Source organism: Callithrix jacchus, chromosome 15 (genome assembly GCF_049354715.1).
Source record: "Callithrix jacchus isolate 240 chromosome 15, calJac240_pri, whole genome shotgun sequence".
Classification (NCBI taxonomy): domain Eukaryota; kingdom Metazoa; phylum Chordata; class Mammalia; order Primates; family Cebidae; genus Callithrix; species Callithrix jacchus.
The window spans coordinates 32,665,739-32,678,296 of NC_133516.1; the positions used below are offsets into that span (position 1 = coordinate 32,665,739).

At 44.7% G+C, this 12,558-nt stretch overlaps 1 protein-coding gene across 40 annotated transcripts in view; it reads left to right on the forward strand.

Annotated features, from left to right (window-relative positions):
- RBM6 (RNA binding motif protein 6) overlaps nucleotides 1–10,585 on the forward strand; it is a 129,176-nt gene extending 118,591 nt beyond the window's left edge. For all 40 annotated transcript variants that reach the window (XM_078350897.1, XM_078350901.1, XM_078350904.1 and 37 more), the window contains 4 exons: nucleotides 1,866–1,940; nucleotides 3,663–3,760; nucleotides 8,255–8,384; nucleotides 10,347–10,585. In XM_078350897.1, coding sequence (XP_078207023.1) covers nucleotides 1,866–1,940; nucleotides 3,663–3,760; nucleotides 8,255–8,384; nucleotides 10,347–10,472 — 429 coding nt within the window. In that variant the 3' untranslated portion in view covers nucleotides 10,473–10,585. The remainder of the gene's footprint in view (nucleotides 1–1,865; nucleotides 1,941–3,662; nucleotides 3,761–8,254; nucleotides 8,385–10,346) is intronic.
- Nucleotides 10,586–12,558: the final 1,973 nt, after the last annotated feature.

Sequence of the window (12,558 nt, forward strand, 5' to 3'; positions counted from 1 at the left end):
AAAAAAAAGAAAAACGAAAAAAGCAGCAGCAGCTTTATATAATCCTTGCACAGCACATATCAGCTCCAATTCCTTATCATTAAAACAGTCCAATTCAAGAATGAATTGCTCTGGATTAAGGTTATGCCCACCTTCAAAGAACTTCCATTTGTAGACCCAAGCCAAGCATTATGGGTTTGGCTAGGGTGGCAAATATGAAAGTTGGGTAGGAAGAGAAAAGGTTGTGGAATAGGACACTTGCTGGGTTTCTCATCTTAGCTCTGTCATTAACCTTAAAGTTGGACCTCAGATAAGCCCCTTTTCTTCTTTGGTCCTTGTAACTTCAACTGGTTCTATCCAGCTCTGACAGTGTGCAGTTTTCACCATAGGTGAATCAAATTCTGCCATTTCTTCATATACTTGAATATTGTTATGAGCCAGAGCACAACAGCTATTCTTGGGATGTTAAACTGACAAACATTGGTCTTCCCCTGCAGGATTCCCATTTATATGTACAGACCAAGGATCCAAATTATGGATAAATAAAGTCTCTAAATGGACTCACATTCTCAGAGCAATTTGAGAATGAGAATTTCACACCCTTTCTCTGGTAGACATTGCAAGAGCAGTTGATGGGACTAGATTTAGACTTCCTCTGAACACAGAACTCAGAGTTTCATTTAGCTAAAAGCTGAGAAGCTCTGCTTTTGGTAATAGGTACATTACTTCTCCCAGCCATCTCTGTGGCAGCTCTACAAAGATAGGACTCTAAAAAGCGCCTCCTGATAATCCCTGGAACAAACTACCTCCCATGTCCCTTTGACTTGAAATTCTGAATTACCAGACTGACACATTGGAATTTCACTCATCTGGTATAAATGCTAATAAATGGCCAAAGAGATAAAAAGTAATTGTCGGCTGGGTACAGTGGCTCACGCCTGTAATCCCAACACTTTGAGATACCAAGGCGGTGGATCACCTGAGGTCAGGAGTTTGAGACCAGCCTGACCAACATGGTGAAACCCGATGACTACTAAAAATACAAAAATTACGTGGGTGTGGTGGCGCATACCTGTAATCCCAGCTACACGGGAGGTTGAGGCAGGAGAATCACTTGAACCCAGGAGGTGGAGGCTGCAGTGAGCCGAGATCGCACCACTGAACTCCAGTTTGGGCAACAGAGTGAGACTCCATCTCAAAAAAAAAAAAAAAATAGTAATTGTCAAAAAAGAGGAGCCACAGGTCTGGTGAATTACCAAACTGAACTGATCACAGGACAGTGGAAAGTAGACTGTAGTACTTTTACTTTCCTTAGGTCGTCTACTACAAAGAACTACCACTTCATGTAAGAGCTGCTTTGGACTCCTTAGGTTTTATACATATGCCTTGTGTAGTGGAGCCATGCGTTAGGAGTTGCAACTCTCAGAGAAGTCTGTTGGAGCGCTGGGGGGGCTCCTTTTCATGTTTCTCTGGGGCTTAAACAGTGACTCATGTCTGGGAATAACAGGCAAAGTGTGGGTATTTGGTTTTTCTTTTTTTTTTTTTTTTTTCTTGAGACCCTTATTTTGGAAAGGCATTTGGTCTTCTTCACTGGTGTGCCCACATCCTCTCTCCCAAGGTTTTCACTTTAGATAAAGACTTAAACCAAATATTTGTTTCCCACATCTTGGAGCTAAGTAAAATGATACTCCCTTTTATGCCATCACACATAAATAATCTGTATGACAAGACCAGTTAGGGATTGTTGCTTGCAGGGTATAGTAATTTAGTAGAGCTGGTCAATCAAAAGAGCTACAATCTAAAAGCAACTATTGAGAAAGGCCTAGAAGCATTTCTAGGACCATCGTTTCTTAGACCTATACTCATAGAATTGCCTCTCTTCTCAGCAAAACCTGGAAATCCACCGGAAGATAAAACAATCTGAGCAGGAGCTAGCCTATCTGGAAAGGAGAGAACGAGAGGTAAACTTTGGTGACCTGTTGTTACTCCCTTGACCTCAGCTCTTTTTGCTTTCTGATATAGACTTCATAGGTTGTGATAATCCCTCCTTATAAGAAGACGGAGAACAAAAGAGGCCCCAAAAGATAGTATATACATTTGCCAAATTCTATAATACATCAAAATAGGTGCTTTTTATTATTTATAAGTTATACCTCAATAAAGGTAATACTTTATTTTTTTGGCCCCCCCATCCCCAAAGGTGATATCTTTTTAAAAGGTGGTGTTAGGGTCTCCAGGTAGGTAGCACTCCTCTTCCCTGCTCAGCTTTTAAGTCCATTGAGTTAATGAAAGAGTGTTGAATAGGGCTGCTGAAATAGCATTTTTTACTATTAAAGGCTAAGCTGGAGGAAGTAGCTTAGTGTGAGAGTCAAATGAACTTGCTACCTCAACCACACAATTAGGGTGACTTACCTATCCAGTCACAGGCTTCACTGGCCTCTCTTATGATGGTTAAGAACCCACCTATGGGTCAGGTGCAGTGGCTCATGCCTATAATCCCAGTACTTTGGGAGGCTGAGACAGGCAGATCCCTTGAGCTCACAAGTTTGAAACCAGCCTGGGTAACATGGGGAAATCCCATCTTTACAAAAAATACAAAACTTAGCCGGGCTTACTGGTGTGTGCCTGTAGTCAGCTACTTGGGAGCCTGAGGGAGGATGGCATGAGCTGGGAGGCAGAGGTTGCAGTGAGCCAAGATTGTGCCATTACACTCCAACCTGGGTCATAGAGCCAGACCTTGTCTCAAGAAAAAAAAAGGAATCTACCTGTGGAGAGCCAGGCACAGTGGGATATGTATGTAATCCCAGCAGTTTGGGAGGCTGAGGTGGAAGGATCACTTGAGCTGAAGAGTTCCAGCCTGCAGTGGGCTATGATCACACCCCTGTACTCCAGCCTGTGTCACAGAACAAGTCCCTGTCTCAAAAATAAACAAAAGAATCCACTTATGGAGAACTACTGGAGATAATGAATTCACAAACTGAGCTGGCCATAGGACAGTGGAAAGTAGATTGTAGTACTTTTCCTTTCTTTAGCATTGTCTACTACAAAGAACCACCTCTCCATGTAAGAGCTGCCTTGAGGCTGGGCTCAGTGGCTCACGCCTGTAATCCCAACACTTTGGGAGGCCAAGGCAGGTGGATCATGAGGTCAAGAGATTGAGATCATCCTGGCCAACATGGTGAAACCCCATCTCTACTAAAAATACAAAAATTAGCTGGGTGTGGTGGTACGTGCCTATAATCCCAAGCTACTTGGGAGGCTGAGGCAGGAGAATTGCTTCAACCAGGGAGTCGGAAGTTGCAGTGAGCTGAGATTGTACCACTGCACTCCAACCTGGCGACAGAGCGAGACTCCATCTCAAAAAAAACAAAAGCTGCTTTGGACTCCTTAAATTTTATATATATCCCCGAGGGCTTGTGTATTGGAGGGCTTATGTATTTTACCCTGCTTCTCAGAAGGGGAAAAGTCAGTTGAACCAAGCATGCCAACTTATTCTTTCCAAATTTTTAAGTCAGGGAAGTCCCTGCTTTACCTAGAAGAATATGTAAAGGAGTGAGAGATTCCAGGAGTTACTAAGTAAGCTACCTTCACTTTAAAAGAAATAACAGTAATGGGGTAAAACTTCCCCACTCCCCAGTTCCCTCAGGTGGAAATCTCAGGTCTGCTCTTTTACTTACCAACAGGGAAAATTTAAAGAAAGAGGAAATGATCGCAGAGAAAAGCTCCCGTCTTTTGACTCTCCAGAAAGAAAACGGATTAAATACTCCAAGGAAACTGACAGGTAAGACAGGAAATCTTGATTCACCCTAGGCCTCAAGCCTAATGATAAAACCACCTCCTTCTTCAACTGTCCTGCTGGTTTTTGTCTCAGGAGATGATGTTATCAGGAGTGGATTTTGTCTCAACTGCTAGAACATGAGGTCTGTGCCAGCCTTTTGACTGTATTTATTATACAGGGAATGTGCGTGGAAGGTTGGCTGGCAGCTTCACCTACCCAAATCCAGGGCTGGAGTAGCCATGGTAGGGAACCCTTTCTGTCCTCATTAGTAATACTGCACCCTCTTTATGGGCCTAATAAGAATGTCACATTCTTGGGCTTTTTCTCTAGGGAACCTCCATTCTCACACTTAGTTGCTATATACATGGTTGGCTGCTGATGGAGATATATGATCTGTAGCTTCCTGTACTTGTTTTAGATCAGCTAGTTCCCAAGTTGTAAGCCCAGAGTTATATAGAATTTGTTGATAACCCACTGCATACAGGTATTGTGCTAAGCACAAGAAATACTCAGGTGAACAAGTCATATATTATCCTTGAGTGAACACAGAATAGACGAGACTTAGGTGATGGTGTGTCTCATAGGGCAGACACAGAAATCAGTGGGGAAGGGAAGGGCATTTCAGGGAACTTCATATACCCAGGGATACAAGAGCTTATGAGGTGCTTGAGGAGTTGCAGATAGTTTGATGGTCCTGAACACTGTGGGTACATTGTTGAGTGATCATAGATAAGCCTGGGCCAAAAGATGCAGGCCAGTTCTTGAAGTTCAAACACCTTGAACACCATGCTAAGGCTTTATCTTAAAGGCAGTGGAAGGTCATAGAATAATTTTAAGCAGGATATTGACCTAGCTTTGCATTTTGGAGAGATTACTAATTATGTAGAAGATGAGTTTATAGAGAGACTAATGCATTATGCAAATTCTATAGTAATTCAAGTGAGAGATCATGATTGCCTGAGTGAAAGTCATGAGTCTAGAAAGGAGAGTGGCCTATAATCCCAATAGAGGGATGCTGAGGAAGGAGGATCTCTTGAGCCCAGGAGTTGGAGGCCAGCTTGGGCAACATACGGAGAAGGGAGACCCCACCTCTGTTAGGAAAAGGAGTGTGGATTACAGATAGGTGTCAGATCCACCAGTCTTTGTAATCACCTAGGAAAAGGAAAAAGTCACTGATGAAGTTCTGTATCTGTTGGATAGCTAAGAGAAGAAGGGACAGTAAAGGCCTTGAAAAGGGAAATTTGGGTACAAGTGGGTGCATGAGCAGGAGGAGAGGTGTAGTCCTTTGAGAGTCCATGAGAGAAGTGAGCATGCCTCTATGTTGGTAAGCAAAAGAACCAGTTGTCAGAGTAGGTTATACCTGTGGGGAAAGGGAGATGATGGACAGAGCAAGGCCCCTGAGGAGGCTGGATGGGGTCTGAGTTTATTTGATCACAACCCACAATAAGAGATGGATTTTTGTATCATGGCCCAATAAGAGAGAGAGAGAGAGAGAATGTGTGTACACACACACACAACTGGAAAAGTTTTCATCTAGAATACTTTCTTACTGTGTAGAGTGAACCCTGATATTTTTATTCAAGTCTAGTCTCTCTTCATTTTTATGAGTTGTTACAGTGGGACCATTTAATGTGACAATCTTACTGGGTTATTCTGTGCAGTTTGAAATACAGTGGACTAGGATAAGGTGAACGAGTCAGCCATGAGGAGGAAAGACACCTTGGCCTTGAGTCATCTGGGGACAAGGCTTAGGTGGAGTACAGAAAGAGGCTGTTCTCCATTCTCAGCACCCTTCATGCCATAATCTCCTGGTTCTTCTTCTTCCCAGTCACTTTTTCTGCTCTTCTTCCTTTTCTGGGTATATCCAGGTATTTAAGACTCTTCTCTCAGTGCTTCTTTAGTCTTGCTCTACCTCTTGACCTGGGCTTTCTAAGGTGCCCATGGCCTCAACCACCTCAGTAAGAAAACCTTCAGAGTAGCAGCATCATAGTATCACTGTCTACATGGTCTGATCCCGTCTTCTTCCTTTATCCCATGTCCAGTTAGTGGCCAAATTCCTAATCTAATCTTGCCCCATGTCTTTGTCTGTTTTATGATACCATAGCAGAATACCACAGACTGGGTAATTTATAATGAACAGAAATTTATTTTAACTCGTGCTTCTAGAGGTTAAGAGGTCCAAGTCTGAGGGGCTGCATCTGGCTAGGGCCTTCTTGCTGTGTCATCCCATGCTGGAAAGTGAAAGAGCAAGAGAGCTTGGATAAAAGGAGAGGTTGGGAGAAGGCAACCAGACTCCTCCTTTTATCAGGAACCCACTCCCACAATAACAGCATTAATTCCTTTGTGAGGGCAGAGCCCTTATGACCTAATAACTTCCTAAAGTTTCACCTATCAACACTCTTGCATTGGGGATTATGTTTCTTTTTTTGGTGGGAGGAGACAGTTTTGTTTTTGTTGCTCAGGCTGGAGTGCGATGGTGCAATCTGGGCTCACTGCAACCTCCACCTCCTGGGTTCAAGCAATTCTCACGCCTCAGCCTCCGGAGTAGCTGGAATCACAGGCATGTACTGCCATGCCAGACTAATTTTGTATTTTTAGTAGAGATGGGGTTTCTCCATGTTGGTCATGAACTCCTGACCTCAGGTGATCTGCCCGCCTCGGCCTCCCAAAGTGCTGGGATTCCAGGTGTGAGCCACCGTGCCTGGCCCGGGAATTACATTTCTAATACATGAACTTTGAGGGACACATTTATTTATTTATTTATCTGTCTATCTATCCATCCATCCATCCATCCATCCAAGTTGGCTACTCCTGGATGGGGACACATTTAAACCACAGCATCTCCCATTCTAGTCCACCTCCACACTGGACTCTTACTCCCAGTCTTAGCTCTCACTGTTCTTCAGTCCATTCTCTACCCTGGCACCAAAATGACCTTTATAAAGAGAAATCTACTCTTATAAGTTGTCTTTTTACAACCCATGTACCTTGCCTCTGAGGAGGCCTTAGCCCCAGAGTTTGCCTGAAGATTGAGGTTTGGATACATGATTTAGCTTAATGTTCAAGGTGTTTTACAGTCCAACCCTATGCAGACTTTTTAAATTTCTTTGTTGTTTTTTTTTTTTGAGACAAAGTCTTACTCTGTCACCTAGGCTGGAGTGCAATGGTGCAATCTTGGCTCACTGCAACCTTTACCTGCCAGGTTCACGCGATTCTCCTTCCTCAGCCTCCCAAGTAGCTGGGACTACAGGCATGTGTCAATTAATGTTTGTATTTTTATAGAGATGGGGTTTTACCATGTTGGTCAGGCTGGTCTCGAACTCTTGATCTCAGGATCTGCCCACGTCCCAAAGTGTTGGGATTACAGGCATGAGCCACTGTGCCTGGCCACCAAGTAGCCTTACCTTTGTCAGTTTCTACTACTCCTCTCTTGGACAAATTGTCTTTCGTGGCTCCTTGCTTGTGTCCTCCTTTTCTTTCACACTTTCTATTTCACAAACTCCCCATTTCGAGATCCAATTCAGATGTATCTTCCTGTTGAAATTCCTGTAATTTTCAGTGATGCCCCTTCAGAATTTATGTTCCTTCTACTGTATTTCTATAGCAGACATCCACTGTTGCTACATTCATGGTTGAGGTCTCTTCAGTGTCATTTAAGCATCTCTTGACATAACTTTTGAGACCTTTCTTGTGAACAGGGCCAAATCTTGGTAGTCTGTGTACCCTACAACAAAGCATAGATATCAGGCACTCAGAGGTATTATTTAATATGCTTACTTAATAAGAGGCAGAGCTAAATCGAGGACAAAGATTTTATATTAGGCTTATAAGCAGATCACCTTGAAAGTGATGGTGTTAGGCCAGGCGAGGTGGCTCACGCCTGTAATCTCACCACTTTGGGAGGCCAAGGCATGTGGATCACTTGAGGTCAGGAGTTTGAGACCAGCCTGGCCAAAATGGCAAAACCCAATCTCTACAAAAAAAAGGGTGGGGGGGGCTGGATGCAGTGGCTCACGCCTATAATCCCAGCACTTTGGGAGGCCAAGGCGGGTGGATCATGAGGTCAAGAGATCGAGACCATCCTGGTCAACAAGGTGAAACCCTGTCTCTACTAAAAATACAAAAATTAGCGGGGCATGGTGGCGCGTGCCTATAGTCCCAGCTACTCGAGTAGTCCCTCCTACTGAGGGAGGCTGAGGCTGAGAATTGCTTGAACCCAGGAGGTGGAGGTTGCAGTGAGCTGAGATCGCGCCATTGCACTCCAGCCTGGGTAACAAGAGCTAAATTCCGTCTCAAAAAAAAAAAAATTAGCCAGATGTGGCGGCAGGTGCCTGTAATCCCAGCTAATCAGGAGGCTGAGGCAGGAGAATGGCTTGAACCTGGAGGCAGAGGTTGCAGTAAGCCAAGATCAAGCCATTGCACTCCAGTCTGGGCAAAAATAGTGAAACTCTGTCTCAAAAAAAAAAAAAAAAGTAATGGCGTCTGCTTCTTTTGCAGTGATCGTAAACTTGTTGATAAAGAAGATATTGATACTAGCAGCAAAGGAAGCTGTGTCCAACAGGCCACTGGCTGGAGGAAAGGGACAGGCCTGGGATATGGCCATCCTGGATTGGCTTCATCAGAGGAGGTGAAATGGTTTCCATCTTTTTGGGAGTGACATGAACCTGTAATATAATTAACTTTCACTTTCTGGCCTAGAGTGGTGCCTTTGCCATTTTGCTGGGCTTTTTCTACTGCTGGGATATATAAATACTGGGTTATAGCTTGATAGGCTGGGCCCTTTGGAGTTTGGTGGGAGTTAGGAAGAGAAGGAAGGATTTGGAATGGATTTCATCATCCTTTTACATGGAGTAAATAGTAGAGCAGTATCTGAGGCAGTTTGAGACTGAAGAATCATTTGGTCAGAAGAACCAGGGAATGAGCAATGAAAGGTACAAAGGCATCTCTGAGAGGGACTGTCAGTGGAGGTCTTTGGCGCCTAAAATTTAGGGGCATGTAGTTCTGGTTCCCATGAAGGACTTTGCCCTTCATATTTCAAGAAACACCTCTAGAAAAGGTGATAAATGGGAACATTACCCATTTAGTGTTGGCTTGGTTCTCCTCTGAAAATGCCAACCATGGCCGAGCGTGGTGGCTCACACCTGTAATCCCAGCACTTCAGGAGGCCGAGGTGGGTGGATCACGAGGTCAAGAGATCGAGACCATCCTGGTCAACGTGAAACCCCGTCTCTACTAAAAATACAAAAATTAGCTGGGCATGATGGCGTGCACCTGTAGTCTCAGCTACTCGGGATGCTGAGGCAGGAGAATTGCTTGAACCCAGGAGGCAGAGGTTGCGGTAAGCCAAGATCGTGCCATTGCACTCCAGCCTGGGTAACAAGAGCAAAACTCTATCTCAAAAAAAAAAAAAGAGAAAATGCCGGCCAGGCGCGGTGGCTCAAGCCTATAATCCCAGCACTTTGGGAGGCCGAGGCAGGTGGATCACGAGGTCAAGAGATCGAGACCATCCTGGTCAACATGGTAAAACCCCCTCTCTACTAAAAATACAAAAAATTAGCTGGGCATGGTGGCGCGTGCCTGTAATCCCAGCTAGTCAGGAGGCTGAGGCAGGAGAATCGCCTGAACCCAGGAGGCGGAGGTTGCGGTGAGTCGAGATCGCGCCATTGCACTCCAGCCTGGGTAACAGCAGCGAAACTCTGTCTCAAAAAAAAAAAAAAAAAAATAGAAAATGCCAACCATAAGAGATAGGCTTATTTCTCTCCTACTGAGCTTCTCTCTGGCATTGAAGCCTCTATCTTTCAATAATAGCATCACCACCCAACTTACTTATCTGGGGTATTTGTTTAATAAAGATTCTTTATTTTTCCTTCTTTCTTTTTTTGAGACTTGAGTCTCACTTTGTTACCCAGGGTGGAGTGCAGTGGCACAACCTTGGCTCACTGCAACCTCTGCCTCGTGGGTTCAAGGAATTCTCCCTCCTCAGCCTCCTGAGTAGTTGGGATTACAGGTGCATGCCACCACGCCTGGCTAATTTTTGTCTTTTTAGTAGAGACAGGGTTTCACCATGTTGGCCAGGCTGGTCTAGAACTCATGGCCTCAAGCAATCCGCCCATCTCGGCCTCCCAGAGTGTTGGGATTATAGGTTTGAGCCACTGCGCCCAGCTGAAAGATTCTTAAAATAATTATCCTGCCAGGTGTAGTGGCTCATGTCTGTAGTCCCAACAGTGTGGGAGGCCAGGTTGGGCAGATCACTTGAAGCCAGGAGTTCCCGACCAGCCTGGTCAACATGACGAAACTCCGTCTCTACTAAAAATACAAAAATTAGCTGGGCGTGGTTGTGGGTGGCTTTAGTCCCAGCTACTTAGAGACTGGGGCACAAGAATTGCTTGAACCTGGGAGGCAGACTTGCAGCAAGCCCAGATTACACCACTGCACTCCAGCCTGGGTGACAGAGCACAACTCTGTTTCAAAAAAATAAAATTATCTTATATACTGCTCCTTACTAGTCCAGAAATGCTTGTGGTCGAAGACCAGCACTGAGTCTAATTAATTCATAGGGCCCACTTCATAGTTTGTCTTTGTTTTACAGGCTGAAAGCCGGATGAGAGGCCCCAGTGTTGGAGCCCCAGGAAGAACAAGCAAAAGACAGTCCAACGAGACTTACCGAGATGCTGTTCGAAGAGTCATGTTTGCTCGGTATAAAGAACTCGATTAGGAATGGAGACAAGTTCTGTGATATACGACCTCCTTGTTTTGTTTGTCTCTCCTTTTCTTTTGTTACTGTTCTTGCTGCTAGAACTTTTTTAAATAAACTTTTTTTCAATGTGACTATCTTTTTGTTAAATTTTTTTTCCCAGAGATGGGTGGAAGTGGGGCTACTGGCAGGAGGGATAGAGTACCTTGCTTCAGGGTTATTTGAAGTTATGTTGAAATAGCAACTAGTGCTGCAGTAAACCCTAGAATACTGCCTACTGTCAGTGTAAGTGAGTAGGTTACAGTGACCTTTGAACTATAGCTTGTGTGTATGCTGTCAGACCAAAAAATTCATTTTCTCAATCTAATCAGCAAATACAGCATTTCATTATTTGTTTCTTTTATTTTTTTTTTAGTAACTGCTTAAGCTGAAAGTATTTACTACTCATTAGATATTCAAAATTCTTCTGATTCCCTGTTATGGTGAGGTTGGGGGAGGGGTGAGAACTGTTTTTCTGAGTGCCTGCTGGGTACTCCATGCTTCACACTTTGTGATTACAAGTTGACATAGTAAGGATCACCATTCCTCTCCAGGCACTACCTGGCTCTTCTTTCCCTCCATTGTTAAAACTGTCCAAAGAAGTAGTTGAAATCTGCCCTCTTTCAAATCTTTCTCAACTTCCCCATTATCACCTCTACCATCTCCCAGTATTTGCTTCAAAAATGAACGTTTTGTGTGTTTGTATTTTGAGACAGAGTCTTACTTTGTGGCCCAGGCTGGAGTGCAGTGGCATGATCACTACTTACTGTATCCTCAACCTCCTGGGCTCAAGTGATCCTCCTACCTTCGCCTCCCAAAGTTTTGGGATTACACACAATGAGCCACTTCTGGGTCCAGCCCAGAAGTGAGCCCTTAAAAAAAAATTCTTTGTGGTTAAAAGGACTATATATAAGGGTGGGCACAGTGGCTCACAGCCGTAATTCCAGCACTTTGGGAGGCCAAGGCAGGTGGATCACCTGAGATTAGGAGTTTGAGACCAGCCTGGCCAATGTGGCAAAACCCCATCTCTACTAAAAATACAAAAATTAGCTAGGTGTGGTGGTGCGTGTCCGTAATCACAACTACTCGGGAGGCTGAGGCAGGGGAATCACTTGAACCCGGGAGGCAGAGGTTGCAATGAGCCGAGACTGTGGCATTGTACTCAAGCCTGGGTAACAGGAGTGAAACTCCGTCTCAGAACAACAAATGAACAATAAGTAAAAATGTTTGCAAAGCAGCTAGTGCAATAATCTAGCATCCAATAAAGCAATCAACTAATTTTCCTCTTTTATTTTCACTACTATTTTTTGAGATGGAGTCTTGCTGTGTCCCCCAGGCTGGAGTACAGCGGCGAAATCTCGGCTCACTGTAACCTCCCCCTCCCAGGTTCAAGAGATTCCCCTGCCTCAGCCTCCCGAGTAGCCATGATTACAGGCGCGCGCCACCACACCCAGCTAATTTTTGTATTTTCAGTAGAGACGGGGTTTCACCATGTTGGCTAGGCTGGTCTCGAACTCCTGAGCTCAGGTGATCCACCCACCTTGACCTCCCACAGTGCTGGGATTACAGGCATGAGCCACCATGTCTGGCCCCTCCTTTTTATTTTTTAGAGACAGGTTCTCACATTGTCCCCAGGCTGGAGTGCGGTGACGCGAACACAGCTCACTGCAGCCTAGCCCTCTCTGGTCCAAGCGATCCTCCCACCTCAGCCTTCCGAATAGCTGGGACCAGAGGCGTAAGCCACCATGCCCAGCTAATTTTATTTTTCATAGACACAGGGTCTTACTGTGTTACCCAGGCTGATCTCGAACTCCTGGCCTCAATGATCCTCCCGCCTCGGCCTCCCAAAATGCTGGATTGTGGGCGTGAGGCACCACGCCCCGCACAGTCACCTTTGGAAGTCGAATTAGACAATGTTTTACACCATGTCAGTGAAAGCAAACTGTACTCTCTACTGCGCTAGTAGCAAAAGCAAAGAATTACCATGCTTAATAGAGAGGAACCCTAAAAACTCTAATCCGGGTCCGCAAAAGCCGATTGACAACTCTGGTGATTTAGAAGAGAATTG